This window comes from Cannabis sativa, chromosome 3 (assembly GCF_029168945.1).
Source record: "Cannabis sativa cultivar Pink pepper isolate KNU-18-1 chromosome 3, ASM2916894v1, whole genome shotgun sequence".
Lineage (NCBI taxonomy): Eukaryota > Viridiplantae > Streptophyta > Magnoliopsida > Rosales > Cannabaceae > Cannabis > Cannabis sativa.
The window spans coordinates 35,528,682-35,554,006 of record NC_083603.1 but is presented as its reverse complement, the minus strand read 5'-3'; the positions used below and the strand labels follow the sequence as shown (position 1 = coordinate 35,554,006).

General features: G+C 32.4%; 1 protein-coding gene across 1 annotated transcript; it reads right to left on the bottom strand.

Annotated features, from left to right (window-relative positions):
• Positions 1-20,526: 20,526 nt before the first annotated feature.
• On the bottom strand, positions 20,527-22,144 carry LOC133036037 (uncharacterized). Its single transcript, XM_061112509.1, has 4 exons — positions 22,064-22,144; positions 21,621-21,728; positions 21,051-21,552; positions 20,527-20,774 (listed from the first exon to the last, which is right to left on the bottom strand). The coding sequence occupies exons 1-4, from the start codon at positions 22,142-22,144 to the stop codon at positions 20,527-20,529; spliced, it is 939 nt and encodes a 312-aa protein (XP_060968492.1).
• Between the last annotated feature and the right edge of the window lie 3,181 nt (positions 22,145-25,325).

Below are 25,325 nucleotides of genomic sequence, written 5' to 3'. Positions count from 1 at the left end.
ATATAATTCTTAGATAGCCTTAGCTTATAGCGTTTCGGCGTTTGATCTCTGTTTTTTCGTCCTCCTTGCCCAGTGAACATTCCTCACTATTTATAGGGCAAGAAACTTGAAGAGGTAGAGTTTCCTCTCTCGTTACAAAGCGCATAAACACAAAGATCGTGTGATCATTGCTGAATGCTAGGATCGTGGGATTGGGGCTGTATACACCGATAGTGAAATCGTGTGTATGCCACATCCACGCAAGTTGATCCCTGAGTTATAGGGATTGAGCTGGTGACTCATGAAGTGCTTGGTTGAATTCGCTAAGTGTTGCTCATTCTGCACGGCTCGTTGAGTATTCCATCATGGATATGCCAGTGAGGCATCCTGCTCGGCATGTTCATCCGACCAGGTGCTCTAAGTTGATGCCACGTGTCGCCATTCTTGTGATGCCACGTCAAAATACCAATTTTGGGATAACACTAATAAAATTGATTAGCAACATAATTAATTTCAAAATAAATGGAATTATTTTTCATTCGTATATTTTGAAATTAATTTATGAAAAATACACTTATTTTAATGAAATTAATTCAGGATAAACTATATGTATTTTTCTTGTATTTAATTAAATATAGAATTGTAACTAATTAGATTCTTCTTCAGCTTAATTTTTAATATTTCATTAAATATTCCTATTTAAGTTTTAAATTGGTTATTTCTAACTAATTTTTTTAACAACTTAAATTTGAATATTTTTTTTTTGAATTTTAATTTAAGTTGAAAATTAGTTATTTTTAACTAATTTTGGATCAACTTGAATTCGATATTTTTTCAAAAAATTAAGTTGAAGAATTCTAGGAATTTGTTATTGAGAGATTCTTGAGATGTTTTTTAAGTTGAATTTTTTTTTAAATTTTGGATCAACTTAAAATGGAATATCTTTTTCAAATTAAGTGGTTACAACTTAATTTGTTATTTAATTAATTTTTTTTTTAAAAAAAATATTTAAGTTGAAAATTTTATTATTTTGGAACAACTAAAATTAGATATTTTTCAATTATATATTTTATTATATGTTACATATTTTTGAAATTTTATGTATTTTATTATAAAATTATTTTTCGAAAATTAAATATTGAAAATTAAATTAAAGTTGAAAATTAATTTTTTAATTAATTTGTATCAACTTTAATTTAATTAATTTTCATTATTAAAATATATGGATTAAAAAAATAATTAATTAAAAATACATTATTTTAAATAATGAGCTCTAATCAAGAGATATTTGATCTCCATTGTTGGTCTTACAAAAGTTAAATGTTTTCAATATAACCTCGAGACGCTAGACTTCGTCCCCCTTATGGATGGATATTCGTTGAAAGCATTTAACACCGTAAGATTTCATTTGATGTGTTTTGTAAGTTTTCGTCTCTATTAGACTCTCCCTTACGGTGACTACTTAAAGATAAATTTACAGAACATGAAACAATGGTGAAAGCTCATAAAGTGAGAATAACCTTGACTCTCGCCTACCGAGACAACGTTGGATACTCATTTTGATCGAATAAAAGGTTTCTAAAATGGTTTCCATTTTAGATGAGTTGACTACTCTATTCAACTAATGTTATCTTTGACTCTTGCCTGCTGGGACATTATATTTCATTATGTTGGAAACCTTGGAAAATAAAATATGTTAGGTTTGCAAACATATCTGATTACTTGTTATTTTTCTGAACTTGTGTATGAATTTATTGAACCGAAAGCTTACTTCTGTTTATTGATATTTGTAGTGCCAAAATGTACAACCCACATCCCAACACTCATCTAGAAATTGCCTTTAGGAATGAACTTGAAAGTGTGAATATGACTCTTGGTCAGAGTAATACTTCACACTTGCTCATGATGAACATAAAATTCCAGAAAGCAGCTAAGCTAGGAATTGTTCAATCTGAAAAGCAAAAAGTTCATGACTCTGACAATCCTACTACTTCAAGCTCAGTTGAGAAGATTAGAGAAAGTGTTTTCACTTCCTCAGATTATACTTCACAACAGATTTAACCAACAATAATAACAATTCAAAAATGATTAAGCAATGATGCTTTAGTTTTTGAATCATGTGTTTTAGAGAATGATAAATCCATCTGGATTCTTGATTCTGGATCTACAAACCATGTGACTTGTTCATTGCAATTGCTTGTAAACTGGAATTATTTGAAATCCGGAGAGTTGAAACTTAAAGTTTGTAATGGCGAAATGGTATCGGTTAGAACTAGAGGAAAAGCCAAACTCAAGTTTAAAAACAGAATTTTGGAATTAGACAATGTCTTATTCGTTCCAAATTTTAGTAGAAACTTGGTTTCTGTTTCATGCTTACAATTGTAACAATACAAATTAGATTTTTTGAGTTCCTGTTCTACCATCTCTCGAAATGACATTCAAATTTGTGTTGCATCCATGGAACAGGGGCTTTATGTTCTTCGACCAGACGAACCATTTGCACTTCATAACGAACTGTTTAAAGTAGCTAAACCTAGAAACCACAAAAAGCAAAAGATAGATAATGATGATCAAACTTATCTATGGTATTTACGTTTAGGTCACATAGGCTATGACAGACTCAATAGGTTAACCAAAGACGGTCCATTGAAAAATGTCGTCCTAGGTGAATTACCTATATGCGAGTCTTGCCTAGAAGGAAAGATGACCAAACTTTCTTTCTCTGCAAAGGGAGAGCCTGCCAAGGAACCACTAGTCATAGTACGTTCGGATCTTTGCGGACCACTGAATGTGAAAGCTAGAGGTGGTTATGAGTACTTTGTCACGTTTATTGACGATTACTGTAGATATGGTCACATTTACCTTATGCATAAGAAATCTGAAACATTTGAAAAGTTTCAAGAATTTCTAGCATTGGCTCAAAACCAATTGGGTAAAACTTTAAAGATCTTTCAAACTGATAGGGGTGGAGAATATATGGATATGCAGTTCAAAGATCCTTTGATTGAACTTGGCATTGAATTTGCAGAAAGAAGAAATCGCACACTTTTGGTAATGGTTAGATCCATGCTTAGCTACACAACTCTACCTACGTCCTTCTAGGGATATATTATTCAGATGGTGACCGAAATGTTAAATGTTATTCCATCTAAATGAGTCCCTAAGACACCCTTAGAACTGGAATGGTCGTACACCTAGTTTACACCATTATAGAATCTGGGGATGCCCTGCTCATGTCTTAAGAAAGAAAGATGGCAAACTTGAAAAGCGAACTGTGGTTTGCATGTTTGTTAGAAATTCTAAAGAGACTAGGGGTGGACTATTTTATAGTCGCAAGGATGAAAAAGTGTTTGTTTCCACAAACACCACTTTCCTTGAAGATGACTATATTAAGAATTTCAAACCACAAAGTAAAGTAGTATTGGAGGAAACGCTTATAGATATAAGTCCTTCTAATGTTCCATCCTCTACTACTCAAGTAGAGGAAAATCCCATTTCCTCGGTTGAACCTTTACAACTTGATACAACCGAGAGAACTACCACTCAAGTTCCTGTTCAAAAGATCACTGCTCCTCGTCGTAGTGGGAGGGTTTCTACTAAACCATCTCGTTATGCCTTGGATGGTGAAATCAATAGGGTCGTTGGTGACGGTATTGATGACAACCCATTAACCTATAAACAAGCAATGGCAAGTCCAGAATGGAAACGATGGTCAGCTGGCATGGATTCAGAAATGGATTCCATGAAAAAGAACAAAGTCTGGGAATATGTAGACGCACCCGATGACTATCGTCCAATCAGATGTAAGTGGGTCTACAAGAAGAAAAGAGGCACTAGAGGGAAAGTCAAAACTTTCAAAGCCAGATTGGTCCCCAAGAGTTACACCAAAAGAGAAGGTGTGTACTATGAGGAAACTTTTAGTCCGGTCGCCATGCTCAAATCCATCCGAATTCTTCTCTCCATCGCAGCCGATTTCGATTATGAAATCTGGGAAATGGATGTCAAGACAGCTTTCCTTAACGGAATTCTTGAAGAAACAATCTATATGGAGCAACCAGAAGGCTATGTTCTTCCAAGGCAGGAAAAGAAAGTTTGCAAACTCAATAGGTCCATTTATGGACTTAAGCAAGCTTCTCGCTGCAGGAACAAAAGGTTTGATGAAATTATCAAGACCTACGACTTTCTCAGAATGAAGATGAACCTTGTGTTTATCAACTCAAGGAATACCAAGTGGTAGTATTCCTGGTCCTTTATGTTGACGACATTTTGATCATTGGCAAAAATATCAAGAAAATGACTGACATCAAGCAATCGCTAGACAGTCAATTCGAAATGAAAGATTTGGGTGAAGCTGCCTACATTCTCGGTATTCAGATTATCAGAAACTGAAAGAACAGATCCCTTGCTCTCTCTCAAACAACTTACATAGATAAGATTTTAGAGAGATTCTCAATGACCAACACCAAAGGGGCACGAATGCCTTCTAGATTTGGTATCCATCTATCGAAGGAACAGTGTCCCACTGATCCTCAAGAGATAGAGGACATGAGAAGGGTTCCTTATGCTTCTGCAGTTGGGAGTCTAATGTATGCTATGTTATGCACTAGACCTGACATCTGTTATGCAGTAGGAATCATGAGCAGGTATCAGACAAATCCAGGACAGGGACATTGGAATGTTGTTAAGCATATCTTGAAGTACTTGAAGAGTACAAGGCAATTTTTGTTAGTCTACAATGGTGTTGCTTTAAATCCCGTAGGCTATACCGATTCAGATTTCCAGGCATGTCTTGATGACAGGAAATCTACATATGGGATAGTGTTTACTCTTGGGGGTGGAGCAGTGGTTTGGAGAAGTGTTAAAAAAACTGCGATTTAAGACTCTACCATGGAGGCAGAATACATAGCTACTGCAGAGGCTGCAAAAGCACTTGTCTGGCTTAGAAAGCTCTTCACTAGACTCGGTGTCGTCCATGGAATGGAAAAACCACTGGTTTTGCTTTGTGATAACACTAAAGTCGTAGCCAACAATAAAGAGCCTCGAAGCGATAAGAGAAGCAAGCATATGGAAAGGAAATATCACATCATCAAAGAGTATGTGGCAAGAGGGGATGTACTGGTGGAAAATGTGGACACAGGGGACAACCTAGCTGATCCATTCACTAAAGTCTTGGCCGGAACTGCATTTGAAAAGCACCGCAAGAATTTAGGATTAATTGAAATGTACTGATTAGTTTTATATTAGTGCAAGTGGGAGTTTGTTGGGTTTTATGCCCTAAATTTAACTCCGTATCAATGAAATCTCTATTATTCAAATATCAATAAAGAAACAGAAATATTTTCATCACTCATTTGTGTGTCATTTGGTTCATGTTATCATTTACTTGTTTATTTGATTTATAAATTCATCCAAGCCCTTATCACATTTATGTTCTTGTTTATTGTGTCGTCAGCATAGTGGAAAGTAATCAAGATTATGTGATTAAATAGTTATTCCTAGATTTATCAGTACACAAAGGGTTTAACTGATATGATAATCTACAACATAGTTTACTTGCACCTTGGATAAGTGCTATGTCCTTTCCAGGGCATTGGTTCAAGTAAAGCTTGGGTTGGATGCATGGAGTATGCATCGGAAGGGACCGATATTGAACCTTGAATCAGATATGATGATTTATCAAGATATTTATTCAATTCAATATCACCTAGTTGATCCTAGATTAAATGATATTAATCCTGATATGGTTAGGTTCGATCTCAGGAGTATTATACATGTTCTTTGATTTATTAGTTAAGCCTACTTTTGGTCAGGGTGATACGTACATTTTGGGAACATGGTAGTGCAATTGAGTGGGAGCGCTAAACATAGATATGGAATTTATAGCTTCTATCCAGCTCCTAGAAGTGAAATGATGATTTCCTTCGAGCTTAGCTAAATAGAGATAAATGGTTGAGTACTAATTTCAGTTCACTGAAATATCATTTATACAAGGCTAAGTGTTTTAAGGATAAAATCCATTGAAGGGTGTAACGATAATTTAATCCCTATACAATGTAAATCATCTATAGACGATCATTGATTATTGGGATTATAACAATGGATAATTGATAGTGTATCTATATCATGGAACATATAGAGCGTTCTATATAACTGAGAGTGCAATTCCAAGTTCTATGAGTGGATGCAATAAGAAATTCCAAGTTCTATATAACTGGTAAGTTCTGGGTCTGCTTATTGGAAGCTCAGATATATAGGCCCATGGAGCCCATACTAGTTGAGATCATACTGGTTGTAAGACTCAGTTAATTGATTTTGATTAATCAATTATAATTCTAAAATTAGGCTATATCTAGTTTATGAATTTTCACTAAGTAAGGGCTTAATTGAGAAGAAAGAGTTTCTAGGGTTCATTTTGTTAATTAAGAGACTTTGATTAGTCTAATTAATAAATATATTAAATGACAAGATTATTTAATAATTACTTTTTAGTTATTAAATAATTTGAATTGGTATTTAAGTGGTTAAATTGGAAAATTGGCATTTTTGAGAAAATGAGATGGAAAAATGACAAAATGGCAAAATTGCAAAGTGGGGCCCATTATCCTATCATGGCCGGCCACTATGTGCATATTTTATCATTTATTTTTTTATTATTTTCATGCCAAATAAATCTAACCTAACCCTAGGTGGTTGACTATATATAGATAGTGATGGCTTCAGGAAAAAGATGATGCATCTCATTCCTTCAGAGAAATCTCAAAGCCTTCTTCCTAAACCTAGCCGCTACCTTCTCTCCCTCTTCTTCACTTCTGAAAACCGAAGCCCATAGTGAGTGAGTAAGTGCCCACACACATCAAGTGGTACCTCAATCATAGTGTAGAAGATTATGAAGAATCTAGATTCAAGAGAAGGATATTCGGGCTCAGATCTTGGTGATACTCTGCGACAGAAAGGATACAAGGGTTAGAGATCTGAGTGGAAGGAGACATTATATTCCGCTGCAACCACTGTAAGGTTTCTCATACTTTATATGTGTTTATTTCATATCGTTTTAGGAGTTCATATTTAGGATGTTAAATAACATACTTGTTAGTAAATCTAAGATCCTCGTAAAATATTTCCAACAGATAGAAGCTCAACTGAATTGATGATAGAGGGAAAATTTTGGAATTTTACCACCAATAATAAAATTTTTAGGGAATAAATAGTATACTCTCAAAAAAAGATAATTATATTATTTTTTTGTGAATGAAAACAATTTTTATTAAATAGAAATATCCGCTAATACAGAGGACTGAAGAGCAAAGGGAAAATCACTCTCAGAAATTAGACGACCTGACCAATAACAAGCACCACGTGCCATACAGTGTGCGGCTTTGTTAGCAGACCGTTTAACATGACCAATAGAAACATTACTTAAAGAAGATAAAATAACTTGACAATCTTTAACAAATAAACCAAAAATAGAAGGCATAGAAACCGAACTAATAATAGCTTGAACAACTAAAATGCAGTCCATCTCTAAAATAACATTTGACTTGTTATTCCTCTTTATCCAACCAAGTGCTTCTTTGACACTTAGAATTTTTGCAATTTCGCGTCAGTAACTAACAGATTAAATAGTTGAAAACGCATACATTACTCGACCATCACAATCGCGTGCTACAAAACCTGTACCTATCTCACTAGTGTCTTCCAAAACCGCCCCATCGACATTAATTTTTAACTGACCGGCAGCCGGTTTGGACTAGTAATCTCTTATGTCAGTGCGATTGGAAGCTAGGGACACAGAACCCAGTCGCTTAGAGTGAGCACTCGTCCATTGTCGAAGAGTGGTACGAGCCAGCCAAATAACATCAGCAGCACTACAACTTCTACCATTCCAAAGCATATCATTCCGAGCCTTCCAAATTGCCCAACCAACCATGACGGCTTCTTCCACCAACCCCATATTGCCCACTGCCAACACTTCCATAAACCAGTCAAAAAATTGTTTGCTGTGGAATGGCCAACACCTAACGCAGATCAGAGCCAACATGAATGAGCAAACATGGAAAATCGACTCGTCCCCATAGGTGCACAACACACAATGTAACTCCACCGGAACATGTTTACTATAAAGTTGAGTACGCGTAGGCAAACAACCCGAAAGAGCTTTCCAAAAAAATCTAAAACCTTAGGAGGAGCTTTAATCTTCCACAACATCTCCCAAACATCATCCTCCATAGAGGAGTTCCATCTACCATTGACCGACTGTAGATGATTATAGGAACTTTTGACAGTGAAAAAACTAGTTGGATCCTTGTTCCAAAACCAACTATCACTCGCAAGATTAACACTCAAAGGCGCCTATTTGATGAGCTCAACATCACTGGAATCAAACAAGTCCTCAATAAGCTCCAAGTCCGATTGTCTACTACCTGGCTTCATGAGTTGAGACACTTTACAATTGGTCAGTGTCGAATGATTAGAGACCACACACGAGTTATCCTCAGACAAAAGCTAAGGCGTGTTAAGCACTTTAGTAGATGAACCAAGTCCTATTCTCTTACGAGCACCATCTTTGAGAGGAGTTTGTGACTTAAAGACACTACGCCATATAAAGCTCAGAATGCAACCCAACTCGGCCTCCAAGAATGTACAGTTAAGAAAATATCGAGCCTTATATATCCGGCGCACAAGAGAGTCCTGAAACAGCACTAACCGCCAACCTTGCTTACCCAACAAAGACAGATTATACTCACGCAAACTCCGAAAACCCATCCCTCCAGAGTTCTTAGTTTTGCATAGTTTCCTCCAACTAAACAAGCTAACCCCTTTCCTACCGCCCGAACTCCACCAATACTTAGACATAAGGCTTTCCAGATGTGAACATGTTTTCAAAGGCAATAAGAATACAGACATAGCAAAACTTGGCAAAGCTTGTGCTACAGTTTTTAATAGAACTTCACGCCCAACGGTAGACAAGAAACGACCCTCCCAGCTTTGAATTCGCTTCTTCATCTTGTCTTTTGAAAACCCCAAGATGGCATCCTTATTTCTTCCCATGACACAAGGGAAACCAAGATAGGTACTATGATCATCTACAAGTTTCATTCTAAGGATTCCACACAATCGGTCTCGAGTAGCCTTAGGCACATTATTACTGAAGAATACAGAGGACTTATTGAAATTAACCTGTTGATCAGAAGCGATCTCAAATAGCTGAAGCAGATATAATATATTCGAAGCCTCTCTATGAGTTGCGCGACAATAGACATAACTATCATCGGCAAAAAGCATATGAGATATAACCGGAGCACTAGTAGCCACCTTGCAACCTTTAAGCCTCGCATCCCGCTCAAACTTCCATATCAAAGATGAGAAGCCCTCAGCACCAATAAGAAATAAATAAGGTGATAGAGGATCACCTTGTCTAATACCCCTCCCCGGAACAATCGGACCAAGCTTATGTACGCCTGAACTATTTTATACCACACACGGCTAACTGTAGCAATAACAAGATCAACGAAACGCAAATCAAATCCCATTTTACTCATCATAGGTCGAAGAAAGCCCCACTCCACACGATCATAAGCTTTACTAAGATCCAGTTTGAGCGCCATATATCCTTCTTTGCCTTTACGCTTTCTTTTGAGATAGTTCATAACCTTAAACGCTATCATAATATTATCAGTAATAAGGTGTCCCGGGATGAAAGCAGATTGGTTTGGGGATATGATCTGTGGAAACACTTCTTTCAAACGATTGGCAAGCACCTTAGACACTATCTTATACAAGACATTGCACAAAGATATGGGCCAAAGAGCACCCATCGAAGTAGGTTGTTTCTTCTTTGGAATCAAAACAATATTCCTGTCATTTAGGTCATCAGGAATACTGCCATCCGCAAAGAATTGCCAAACTTGGTTTACAACATCGCTCTTCACTATTTCAAAGTATTTTTGGAAGAAACCTAGGGTCATACCATCGGGACTAGGAGATTTATCAGGATTCATACTGTTGGGTTTTGTGCCCTAAATAAAACCCATTTCAATATAATCAGATTTACTTATTAATAAAGATCAGAAATAACATTTTATGTTGCATGGCTCACATGATTTATTTCATGATTATATATATAATGTATGAATTCTATTTAAGTCCAGAACATATGAATGTATTAATGATTATAGTGTTGTCAGCACAGTGGAATGTAATCTTAATTATATGTTCGAAAGTTTATCCCCTGATTTGTCAGAACACTAGATTTAGACTGACATGGTATAATCATCGATAGGTATTCTTACACCTCGGAAAAGTGTTATGTCCTTTCCAGGGCATTGGCAAAGTTTACCAGTATTGGATGTATGGAGTATACATCGGAAGGGACCGATATTGAACTTTGATTAGATATATTAAAATTTACCGTAATATCTATTCAATTCAATATCACCCGTTGATCATAGATCAAATGATCTTAATCCTTATATGATTAGGTTCGATCTTAAGAGTATTATACATGTTCTTTGATTTTTTAGTTAAGCCTACTTTTGGGCCAGGGTGATACGTACATTTTGGGAAGTTGATAGTATAATTGAGTGGGAGCGCTAACATAAATATGGAGTCTATAACTTTTATAGGAATTTAGAAGTGAAACGATGATATCCTTCGAGCTTGGCTAAACAGAGATAAATGGTGGAGATCTCATTTCACTTCGCTGAAATATTATTTATACGGAGCTAAGTATTTTAAGGATAAAATACATTGAAGGTGTAACGGTAACTTAGTGCCTATTCAATGTAGATCATCTATTAGTGGGTCATTGATCAAATTAGGATTATAACAATGGATAACTAATGGCGTATCTATATCGTGGAACAATTAGAGCGTTCTATATGACTGAGAGTGTAATTCCAAGTTCTAGGTGTGGATTCACTAAGGAATTAATAAGTTAAGGAATTTACTAGGTAAATTCGGTTCGACTTATTAGAAGCTCGAAAATATAGGCCCATGGTCCGCATACTAGTTGAGACCATACTGCTTGTAAGACTCACTTAATTGATTTTGATTAATCAATTATAATTCTAAAGTTAGACTATGTCTAGTTTATGAATTTTCACTAAGCAAGGGCGAAATTGTAAAGAAAAGAGATTCTAGGTTTATCTATTAATTAAGAGTTTTTATATGTCTAATTAATGAATATAGTAAATGACAATATTATTTAATAATTATTTTTAAGTTATTAAATAATTAGAATTGACATTTAAATGGTTAAATTGGAAAATTGGCATTTTTGAGAAAATGGGAATGAAAAAATAACAAAATGGGAAAGTTGCAAAGTGAGGCCCAATTTCCTTAAATGGCCGCCCACTACGCAAAGCCTTTTACCATTTTATTTTTCCATTATTTTAATGCCATACAATTCTAACCTTAACCTAGATGGCATTCTATAAATAGAAAGTGTTGGCTTCAGGAAACTCATGACTTTCCACATTGCTTTCTTCAGAGAAAAGCTTTGCCGCCCCTCTCTCTCTTTTCCTCTCTAAAATTTTGAAATTCCCTTGAGTGATAGAGTAGTGCCCATACACATCAAGTGGTATCTATATCATAGTATGTAAGACTGTGGATAATCAGTATCACAGAAGGAGAGAAAGAGATCCAGATTCAAATCTTGATTATGCTCTACTACAGAAAGGAATCAAGGGCTAGAGATCTGAATGGAAGGAGTCATAATATTTCACTGCACCCAATGTAAGGTTTTCTTAAACTCTTATGGGTTTATTTCATTGTTTTAGAATTTATATTATGATGTTAATGAAACATACTTGGTAGTAAATCTAGATCCTGGTAAAATATTTCTAACAACTGGCACAAGAGACATGGTAATGATTTACTTTCATGAAATATGAATTAAAACGATGTTTTGTGTTGATTTGGATGGTTTCATGTTGGTTTATGTGCTTATGTGATGAATGTATGTGTTGTACGAAATTTTTCCGTGAAAAATATTTTTTCTATTTTTGAAAAAATTTTATTTGGATTCCTTGTGAAAAATTAAGCAGTTTTGTTTTTGACAGAACTCGATTCCAATAAAAATTGAAAAAGTTATGAATTTTTGAAAATCGAGATTCAAGGCTGTCGAGTGGGTGCTCGTGAGCACCAGGCACTCGGACTTGCCCCCCATCCGCGCGCGTGACACGCCCAGACGACCCTGCAGCACGCTCATGTCACTCCTACTGTCCACCCACGAAAATCCTGCAAGTGCCGGGGTTTACCGCACGCAACACCCTGCTCGACCTCGCTCCGTGCGCGTTTGGGACTGCTTGCAACCTCCTTGGCTGCTGCATGCAGCCAACCCACAAATTGCGATTTTTGTGGGTTTTTCCCCAAAAATCCAATTTTTTATGGCATTTTTTCCCAAAATCCGATATTTTAAATTTTAATTATTTCCGATTATGGTAAGATTTAAAAATTTGTTAACTTCTTTAATATTAATATATTATTTAATTATAAGATTAGATATTTTGATATTTAACATATTCTAAATTAAAAGATAATTTTGTCTTTTTATTTAAAATATTATATTAAAATTATCTTATATGATAAATTAAATAATTAAGAAATTTGAAATTAACATAGATATTTTTATAGATACATTTACAATAATATTTTCAAATTCAAAATTTATTATTTTGTTAAATATTTAATTATTTATAATTATAAGTTTAAAAATGATATTTTTCTATATATATCATTTTTTTCCTTATTGGAAATTTATAAATCATATCTTGAATATTTAAATAACTTAGATATTTTGTAGAAATTTGAATATTCCTTAATTTGAGATATTTTGACATATAATTATGGTAATTATTATTTATTTATTATTTTATTCCTAAAATAATAATTATCTAACCAAATCTATTTTAAAATTGGTTTACTTTATTAAATTATAAGACTTGCAAGTGATATTGAAGATTCTTTCTTTCAAATCATTGATCTTATTTGATATTTAATTTGATTCAAATAAACCTAGATATTTTACAATTAGTTTCCTTTATTTTGAGATTTTAAGGTTTGTTTTAACAACCCTAAATTTTCAAAAATTTAGTTGGTTAGTTTAAAAATAATAATTTAATTATATTAATATCTTATTTCACATATGTTACATGGACAATGTTTGTTTATTTATTTATATTATTTATTCAAAAAAAAAAAAATTAACAAACCTATTATTTATTTGATCTAAATTGCTATGATTAACTTGTTGACAAATCCAATGATGTGATTTTAATCATAGTCTAATTGTCAATAGATCTTATGAATAATTTGTAACAGGTAAATTTTGTACTTCTTTCATCTGTGTAAACCTAGTAACATGATAGGGTCCATCCAAATGATTTGACCTTTGTGAGCCTATATGTTTGCTATTGGGCTTAGATGCATATAGGAAGCCCATATAAGTTTTACTAAGTAAATGGACTAGGTTGCTAAAATAAAATTTGACATAAGTAATTGTGAAAATTACATGAAATATGGGATTTCATAACAAAGTTAGAAAAATATGGCATTTTTAGGTTTGCCACTTTTCTATGGCATTTTTTCACATTTAAGTTTTTTATGGTATTTGATATGCCATATTTTTATAAACTTATTATCCAATCCCATATTTTATGTTTTTGTTTTTGGCTTAATTAGTTTTATTTATTTTTTTAATTTATTTTACACTTACATTTTAGGGTTTCTTTTTATTTGAAAAATTTACACCAAATACTACATTTTTTTTCAAACATTACATTTTTAATTTGACAAGAACATTTTACTTTTATACTTTTATTAATTTTTTTTTTCTTTTTTACTTATTGAAACTTCAAAAAGTTTTTTCTTTTTTGTCTTTTTTATATATTTTTTAGTCAATTTTGGCTCTCTTTTTTCTTTTCAACTTTTAAGTCAGTTGCTACTTTTTTTTTTCTTTCTTTCGCTTATCTCTCTCTATTTTTTTTTTCTAATTTCTCTTTGTGTCTCTTTTTTTTTTCAATTTTTTTCTCAACCTAATTTTTTTCTCTTAATATATATAATAAGTGTACATTTTTATATTTCATTTTTTTTTACAAAAATTAAACTTGTTTTTTTATTTAAACTACTATTCGTTTTTTTTTTTGTTAAAAACTAATTATTCCATTAAAAACAGCAGAAAAAAAAAACCAGTTTCATCAATATCATCCTGAAAAAAAAAACAATATAAAAAATCATAATCTGAAAAGAATCCAAACTTTAAAAACTAGTTTCATCAACATTGAAAGAAACTAATAATTTCATTTAAAGAATACAAAAAATAGTTTCATCAACAAGATAATGAAAAAAATTACAATCTAAAGACGATACTAACTTTAAAAACCAGTTTCATCAATATTAAAATAAACGAATTATTTCATTAAAAGAGGCAAAACAAAAAATAGTTTCAACAATAACATAATAAAAAATACACAATGCCTAATAACTAAACTTTTACAAATTAACGATACTAAATTTAAAAACCAGTTTCGAACATATAAAATTTATATCAATACCTAATAATCAAACTTCTAACTTCATTCTTTATTTTGGCAGTTAATTTTTTATTTGCTTGCTCAAAAATTAGAGTTAATTTAAACATACAATATGCAGCAAATATAACAAAGAGAATCACAAATTAAAATCAAAGAGAAAAAAAAAAAAACAAAGAAAATTAAAGAGACAAAAGTGCAATAAAAACCATAAAAGAATAACAAAAAAAAAACAGTGGAATGTGAGAAACCAGTTAGTAAAACAACCAAAATAAAAACAAACAAATAAAAACCAATTTCTTGAGATAAATTAATAAAAAATTGAATAAAACTCAATTATGAACAACAATAAAAAAAAAAAATAATTACTTAAAAAAACCAGTTATGAAAATAATAAAATAATATGTATGTGAGAAACTGATTAATTAAAATAAAATAAAAATTGTTGTTCAAATATCATACAATAATAAAACTGGTTTTATACAAACGAAAAAATATATAATAATATCATAAAAATTGAGCAACCCCATTACAGAATAGTTAAAACATGTGAAACCAGTTTTGACGTTATAAAAAATCATAACAAAATACAAATGTTAATAATAAAGTTAATTGAAACCAGTTTCATCAGACAATCAAATAAAAACATACACACACAAATATACAAAAAAAAAAAATACTAATCACAAATATAATCAAAACAACACATAATGCCTACCAATAATTTAATAACAAAATATAAGTGTAAGTTTCCAACCTAGAAACAAAATAATAAAAAAGTAACTTGAAAAAAAATTCTAATAACATAATGAAACTATTTTTTTTTTATTCTTTTAATGAAATTAATAGTTTCTTTCAATGTTGATGAAACTGATTTTTAAAGTTTATATTATCTTTAGATTATAATTTTTTATATTGTTTTTTCTTCAGGATGATGTTGATGAAACTGGTTTTTTTTTTTTTTTTTTTCTGTTGCCTTTAATGAAATAATTAGTTTTTAACAAAAAAAATAGTAGTTTAAATAAAAAAAAAACAAGTTTAATTTCTGTAAAAAAAAAAAATAATATCTATAGTTGAGATCATTTTTTATTTTTTTAGTATTTTATTTTTTTAAAAAAGAAAAAGTAAATAAAAAGAAACACAAAATTTTAAGTTTTTTATGGCATTACTCAAGACTTTTTCCCATATTTGTAAGTTTTTTAAAAAAAATGCCATATTTAGTGTAATTAAGTTTTTATGCCATATATATCAAAACTTATCTTTATTTTCCCATATTTTTGTAAATATTATTTAGGCCCAATTAGATTTGGGCTTATTCAATGAATAACAATTGTTTATTTAAAGGTTAAACTCCTCTCTTTTGGGCCTTGTGTGAGAGTTGGGGGCCAATAGAAGTGGGTACGACATACTGAACCCAGCTTCCCCTCACATCAACTACCCCAATTGTGAAGGCCCATTTGCCTTATTTAAATAATTGTATTAGGTTAATTATATTAGTGTAGCCTAATTAAAATTGAATTAGCAACATAATTTACTTTTAAAATATATGAAATTTATTTTTTAATTTAATATTTTAAAGTTAATTTTAGAAAAATACTTAGTTAATGATATATATTCTAGATAGTTATTTCTAGTACTAATTATTATTTCTAATATTAAATAGGAAAATATCATTGATTGTTAAATTAATTGTTTAATAATTAATTTTGGTACAATCTAAGATTAGTATATTTTCCTAGTATTAAACTAGAATTAATAATTAAGTTTCCTCTATACTTAATTATTTATTTCTTCAATTTAATACATTTAATTAAATTGAAAATTTCAATATCTAAGTTGATTTTCATCATGATACTTAAATATTGTTATTTTCATGTTATTTAATCAAAGTTGAAAATTATCTTAAGTTTGGAATCTTATTTCAGAATAACTTAAATATAAATAATTTTCAAAATATATTTTATTTTATTTTATTAATCTTTTTCCCACAATGTCGAAATTGCATTTCTTTAATGCAGAAATTTCGAATTTTATTTGAAAAATAGATTAAAGTTGAAAATTATTTATTTTAATTTTGGACTAACTTAAATCAACGATTTTTTCATTTAATGATTAATTAAAATAAATGAACTAAAATATATTATAATTAGAAATTGAATTAATTAGTCAGTGAAAGTCTAGATAGTTATTATTTGTTTTACTTGAAGTATTTTTCTAGTGATATTTAATTAAATGGAAAATTAATATTTAAGTTGATTCTTAATCATGATACTTAAATATTTGAAAATTTTCTTAAATATTTAATTAAATAGGAAAATTATATTTTTTTTTGTAAATTAATTTTATTAATTAATTTTGGGCCAACATAAAATTAAGATAATTTTTCCAGGATTTATTTTTATTTTATTTTGAAGCATTTTCTAAACTAGTATTCTTATACACTTCATTTTTTGAAATGCAATATATATTTATAGAAAATTAAATTTGAGTTGTAAATTAATTTAAATTAATTTTCAAACAACTTAAATTGAATAATTTTCTAAATATTTATTGGAAATTATTACTAAGATGGAAATAATTCACGTTATTTTCATATCCATCTAAGTATAATTTATAAATATTAAATTAAAATTTATATTTAGAATTTTTTATTCTAAATTTGAAATTTTAATTAAATAAATATATATTTAAAATAAATATTAGAAGAAAATACAACTTTCATTAAATAATGAGCTTTATTATTATCAGGACATTCGATCTCCATTGTTGGTTTTACATAGCTATTGTTTTAGTAAGTAATCCTCCCTAATGGAGGAACGTTCAGTAGCAAGTTAGCACCGTTTAATCTCGAAAGATAAGTAATTTTGTAAGTTTTTTATATATTTTTGATCACCCTAATGGTGGCGACTATATAAGACTTGCAAGAGTATAAGACAATGGTGGAAGCTCATAAGATAGAATAGCCTTGACTCTCGCCTAAACGGGACAACGCTGAATTCCAATGTTGATGGAATAAAAGGTTGCTAGAATGTTTATTATTTTAGATGAGTTGACAAATCTATTCAATGGATGGTATCACTGACTCTCGTCTAAACGGGACACTGATATTAGTTTGTTAAAGACCTTGGAAATTATTTAGGATTGTATGATTTAGTATTTTCACTTGTCATTCCTACTTGCTATATGTTTAATAATTTCTGAATTGTGTATGAATTTATATTGAACCGTGTTATTTTCTGTTATTAAATTGTAGTTTAATTTCGAATCTTCATTGTTGGTCTAACGTGGTTTGTTGTTCTAATGAGATAAATCCCTAATGGATTTTTACCATTAGACAAACATATTAGTGTTAGATCTCGAAAGATAAATATTGTAAATGCAACATCTAGTTGTTCATCAATTGATGACAGCTTAGACTAGTATTTACAATATGAAACAAGAAGATTGTATAAATAAGATTACTTTGACTCTCGCTAATCAGAGCATTGTTGGATTCTTATTTATATACGAAATTATCCTAATTCCTCTTAGCTTATTCATTTCGAACTAGCTCAATAACATATCATTGGATGAATGGTTTATAAATCATATAATGTCATTTTCCCTTGAGAAGTTTAATGACACATATGATTATATTCCCGAAATTCGATCCCGAATTGATATAAAGCCTGAATCTTAGAAATCTTCTTCTTGTATAGGCAAATCATAGAGTTGAATTAGTAGTGGTGGTCCAAGAAAGAATTACTCATAATACAGTTACACTTTCACAAGTGTTTAATAACAATTTTCTTTCAATGGATTCAAACAGTATGAGTTTAGTATTCTGTGACCAGAATCCACTTGCACTATTCTAAGAACTCTTTGATGTAACTAAACCTAAGTCATTTGTGGCACCGTTGCAACTTGTCTTAACTACTAGTGTTATTTCCTGAATAACCAAAAGTAGTTGCCAAAAGTATAGAACCCAATATCCCAAGAAAGTATACATATAGAGAGGAATTTCACAATATCAAGGATTTTGTGATTAATGAAGAGTAATGGTGGAGATAAGGTTGTGCTTAATTCAACCTGTAAGATCCTAGTACGAGGACTTTACTACTACTACACTTGATTTGTATATCAAGATATTGAGATTATTTGAAATGCACATTTTTTTTTATATTAGTGCAAGTGGGAGTTTGTTGGGTTTTGTGCCCTAAATAAAACCCATTTCAATATAATCAGATTTACTTATTAATAAAGATCAGAAATAACATTTTATGTTGCATGGTTCACATGATTTATTTCATGATTATACATATAATGTATGAATTCTATTTAAGTCCAGAACATATGAATTTGTTAATGATTATAGTGTTGTCAGCACAGTGGAATATAATCTTAATTATATGTTCTAAAGTTCATTCACTGATTTGTCAGAACACTGGATTTAGACTGACATGGTATAATCATCGATAGGTATTCTTACACCTTGGAAAAGTGTTATGTCCTTTCCAGGGCATTGGCAAAGTTTACCAGTATCGGATGTATGGAGTATACATCGGAAGGGACCGATATTGAACTTTGATTAGATATATTAAAATTTACTTTAATATCTATTCAATTCAATATCACCCGTTGATCCTAGATCAAATGATCTTAATCCTGATATGATTAGGTTCGATCTCAAGAGTATTATACATGTTCTTTGATTTGTTAGTTAAGCCTACTTTCGGGTCAGGGTGATACGTACATTTTGGTAACAAGATAGTATAATTGAGTGGGAGCGCTAACATAAATATGGAGTCTATAACTTCTATAGGAATTTAGAAGTGAAACGATGATATTGTTCGAGCTTGGCTAAACAGAGATAAATGGTCGAGATCTCATTTCACTTCGCTGAAATATCATTTATACGGAGCTAAGTGTTTTAAGGATAAAATACATTGAAGGTGTAACGGTAACTTAATGCTTATTCAATGTAGATCATCTATTAAAGGGTCATTGATCAAATTAGGATTATAACAATGGATAACTAATGATGTATTTATATCGTGGAACATATAGAGCGTTCTATATGACTGAGAGTGCAATTCCATGTTCTAAGTGTGGATTCAGTAAAGAATTAATAAGTTAGAGAATTTACTTGGTAAATTCGGTTCGACTTATTGGAAGCTCGGAAATATAGGCCCATGGTCCCCATACTAGTTGAGACCATACTACTTGCAAGACTCAGTTAAATTATTTTGATTAATCAATTATAATTCTAAAGTTAGACTATGTCTAGTTTATGAATTTTCACTAAGCAAGGGCGAAATTGTAAAGAAAAGAGATTCTAGGTTTATCTATTAATTAAGAGACTTTATATGTCTAATTAATGAATATAGTAAATGACAATATTATTTAATAATTATTTTTAAGTTATTAAATAATTAGAATTGACATTTAAATGGTTAAATTAGAAAATTGGCATTTTTGAGAAAATGGGAATGAAAAAATAACAAAATGGGAAAGTTGCAAAGTGAGGCCCAATTTCCTTAAATGGCCGCCCACTATGCAAAGCCTTTGACCATTTTGTTTTTTCATTATTTTAATGCCATACAGTTCTAACCTAAACCTAGATGGCATTCTATAAATAGAAAGTGTTGGCTTCAGGAAACTCATGACTTTGCACATTGTTTCCTTCAGAGAAAAGCTTTGCCGCCCCCCTCTCTCTTTTCCTCTCTAAAATTTTGAAATTCCCTTGAGTGTTAGAGTAGTGCCCACACACATGAAGTGGTATCTCAATCATAGTATGTAAGACTATGGATAATCAGTATCAAAGAAGGAGAGAAAGAGATCCAAATTCAGATCTATATGATGCTCTGCTACAGAAAGGAATCAAGGGCTAGAGATCTGAATGGAAGGAGTCATAATATTCCGCTGCACCCAATGTAAGGTTTTCTTAAACTCTTATGTGTTTACTTCATTGTTTTAGAATTCATATTAGGATGTTAATGAAACATACTTGGTAGTAAATCTAGATCTTGGTAAAATATTTCTAACACATACTAAACAGAGCTCTTCTAACTTCTTCCTCCAAAATTAGCCTAAGTAAAGACAAATTATGATCCAGAGTAATTGAAGAAGTAATCTCCTCTACCACAGTTGAGTAATCAGCCACATTTGAAGTAAATAAGTTTTTGAAATAATCAACCATAACATTCCGCAACACATCCTCCCATGTAACCCAGTGACCCACATCATTCATAAGCTGAGTTATAGTATTTTGTTTCTTTCTAGAAGTAACTTTAGCATGAAAGCACTTACTGTTAGTATCACCTTCTTGAAGCCACAACTGTTTAGAGCTTTGGCGCTAGAACACTTCTCGTTGGTTCATAACTTCACTAAGATTCAGCTCAGCCTCACAGAACTTCTGAATGGATATAGCGTCATGCCCCTTCTTCCAATACTGGATTTTCCACTTGCAATGGCTAATTCTTTGCTTAAAATTGCCTGTATAATCTCACCCCCACGCTTGAAGAGATTCCCCGCAATAAGAGATTTTCTTCATAACATGCTGACCTTCACAAAGGTCCCAACTATCTTTAACAACCTGGCCGCACAGCGGTTCACGAAGCCAGGCATTTTCAAAATAGAATTGATGAAATGGCACCGTCACAGAACGCACCGTCGGTTCAAGAAGCATCAGGCAATGATCTGAAGCAGATACTTCTAGATTATGCAGCTGAGCCATACGAAACCTCTGGAACCAGTTAGAACAAACAAGAGCTCGATCAAGATGAATTTCAACCCATGAATCAGTGCCTCTCCCACGCTCCCAAGTGTAAGGATACCCAATTAACTCCATATCAACAAGATCACAGTCAGACAAAGCTTGATTAAAACCATCCACCAGCACTTGCAGATATCTATTTCCTCCTCTTTTCTCTGCACGACTAGTAGTATAGTTTAAATCACCAATGATACACCAAGGAAGGGATGATTTTGACTTTAACGATCTCAATAAATCCCATGTTTTATGCCTAATAGCTCTATTAGGTTCTCCATAAAGCGTTGTTAAACACTAAGGAGGAGAAGCTACTTCAGAGATCTGAATATCAACGTAATGAAAGAAAAGCTAAGCAGCTGCACCTCGTCATTATTACACCAAAGCATGGCCACCCCACCACTATGAACTCTCACATCGACAGAATACAATCCATCAAACCCCATCGCAACCTGTAACCTTTCCAACTTGTCCTTACGACAAAGAGTCTCACACAAAAACAAAAAAAATTGGGTTTCTTTTGGATAATAAGATCCACAAGGAATTGATAAACCCGTGGGTTTCCAAGCCCACGACAATTCCAGCTAATGATACTCATAATGGACGGTGGGCCTGGATCCTAGCACCCACCAAAGGCCCATTTTTTGAGCCCAATTATTGATTAACTTTAGCCACCTGAACCTCCATACTACTATTATCCTTCTCAACTAGATCATAACACGGCCCAATAGAATGTTGGCCCACCACCCGTTGGCCCGATTGCACTCCATCCCTTGTGCGCCTTTTTTTTAGAATCCAACAACATGACATCCTCATTCGCATCATCAATATTAGTGTCATTATCATTTATCCCATTACCATTATGATCAACACCAACATGATATCCCATATTTTCCTTCACAACATTCGGAGAATTAAATTGAAGATATTTCCCACCAATATTGCCATAGAATCCTCCAACAACCTCCTCACTTCTGGGCTGCTAATGTAACATCCCCGAAGCAGTGGCCGCACCACCATTGAATCTGCCAGCAAACATCTCATATGTCTCATTCCCATCACGCAACCACTGAGAGCCCACCAGGTTGTTTTGTTGTCGTGGTTGAGCCCTCATCCAAGCGCCATACAGCTTTATGATCATCTCGGCTGGTGTATTAAAATGCTTAGGACAAAACTTCTTAGAGTGCCCTATTATACCACAGATAAAGCAAAACGTAGGGATATATTCATATTTGAATTCAGCCCAAAAACCATCCTCCATTGCAGTCTGGCAGAGCTTCCTGCGCCTTTTGAAAGGGGCAGTAATATCCAATGTAACCTGAACACGCAGATAATCTCTACACACATTCTGAAAATTCTTAGGATCAGCTTTAACATACGTACCAACAAAATTAACCAAATTCTCCACAACACTCGTAGACTTAAACCCTAGTTGGAGACTATGGGTTTGCACCCAACTATCGAGATCGTTTAGCACTACCCTTTTCGGATCATCTCCCCTTCTTAGCTTGTGAAAAACAAACTGAACTCTATTAAATGTCCAAGGGCTTCCCTCTACCACCCTTTCTAAATTAATTTCATGGAAAAATTGAAATAGACAACGGTTGGTGTCAATCTCCTTAGCATAAACCCCCTTGCCTGGCTGCCACAAAGAGGCCATAACATGGTGCATAGCTTCAAAGTCAGTGGCTCTTCCAGTTAAGAACCAGCCCACAATACATAACTCAACATTAAAAGATTGATCATTAGGGACAAGAAAATCAATCCCCAACTCCCCATCATCCTCTCCCTCAAGTGAAATATTCGCATATTGTTCTTCCACCTCCTGATACAATGTACTACTAGAAGCCATGACACTTTATATGTGCCTGCCCCGACACTCTAATACCCACACCAATAAAAATAAAGCCCCACCCAATATATCTTCCTTCCACAACCCAGCTTGGACCACACCAAATAGAGCCCTTACCCACCTGACTTCAACCGGACCCCATGAACACAATAAAAAACCCAATCACACCCCAACCCAACACCACAGACCCCAGGAACACAAGAAACACCCAGCCGCACCCCAACCCAACACCACAGACCCCAAGAACACAAGAAACACCCAGCCACACCCCAACCCAACACCACAGACCCACCAACAACTCAGAAACGCAGACGCACCCCGAGCAAACACGAATCAAACTCACACACCCAAGCAACCAGCTTCTACCCCCAAGAAAACGCACTAGAAACCAGATATAAACACCAAGAAAATGCACCAGGAACAACCCAAAGAAAACTCACACACCCAAGCAAACAAGATTCAAACGCCAAGCAACCCTAAGAGAACAACAACACAAGAACAACCAGATACTTGCAAAAAATTAGACACAAAATTCAACCCAAAACACAACATCAAACACAAAAAAAAAGACACACACACCATGTCACAACAGACAAGACATACACCCAAGAAATCAACGCCGACCAACGAGTAACCACAACGGAGAAGACGCCGCCTCGAAGGATTCACTGACGCAGAAGAGAAACGACAATTATATTTTAATAAAAATGTGAACATATTATATTTTTATTATATTTAAAATAATATATCAAACTAACATTAATATATTTAGGAAAAAAAACTAATATTTATATATTGTCCATACATATATGAATAAATATAATAAGTAAAACATAGTTCAATGCCACGCTCTCAACTAATTTTAATTAAATTTTATTATTAGTTTTGATTCACTACTTAGAAAACCCTATGATTAAAAATTATTAACAAAAGTAAAAAAAAACAGTAAAACCAAATAAATATACTAATAATTAAAAATTTAATGTAGTACTCACTGCTACAAAAAATTTGATATAACTATAAAGTAAATCTAATATAACCAAAAGTAACGATCATAAAAGATGTATTCTTCGCAAAAATTCTGAACAAAATTATGGCTTTATCATTGTTTAGGATGGTACTTGCATCATCCACACTTTAAGACTAATATTTTAGTTGTAAAAGATCATTAACTTTTACTAACTAACAATTTTGTCACAAATTTAAAATTTTTAGTGACTAAATAATTTTAGTCACCAAAAACAATTAGTCTCGCCACTATTATAATTTGGTGCCACAGTTTTAGTGACTAAATACTATTTTAGTCACTAAATATAACAAATAGTGACTAAAAAATTGGTCATTGCATTTTTTGGTTCTAAATAAATATTGTCTCATGACAAAAAATATTTGCGACTAAAAATTAGTCGCAAAATCTAACTATTAGTGACGAATTTGATTTGGTCACAAAAAATGTAGTCGCTGAAAACTTATTTTCTTGCAAGGTATGAAACAATGGTGGAAGCTCATAAGATAGAATGGCCTTAAATCTCGCCGAAACTGGACAACACCGGATTCTAGTCTTGATTGAAAAAAAGGTTGCTAGAATTGTATCCATTTAAGATGAGTTGACTACTCTATTCAATGAGTGATATCTTTAACTCTCGCCTAAACGGGACACTGTATCAGTTTGTTGGAATCCTTAGAAATTATTTAAGATGTGTTTGTTTTGTATTTTCACATGTCTTTTTTACTTGCTAAATGTATGATAATTTCTAAATGTGTATGAATTCATATTGAACCTATATTGTTTTCTATTATTGATATTGTAGTTATAAATTTCGAGTCTTCATTGTTGGCCTAACTTAGCTTGTTGTTTGTAATGGGACAAATTCTAAAAGATTGTCATCCGTTAGACAAACATAATAGTGTTAGATCTTGACATATAAGTATTTCAAATGCAACATCGAGCTGTACATCCAAAGATGACAACTTAGACTAGTGTTTACAATATGAAACAATGAAGAGATTTATAAAATAAGAATAACTTTGACTCTTTCCTAAACGGAACATCGTTGAATTCTTATTTTAATCAAAATTATCCTTTAATTTTTCCTCTTAGCTTTTTCATTTAGATAGTATATCATTGGATGAATGGTTTATAAATCATCTGCTTATGATGTAATTCTATTTTGTTCTATGAAATTGAATAACACAGATGACTATATTCCCAACATTC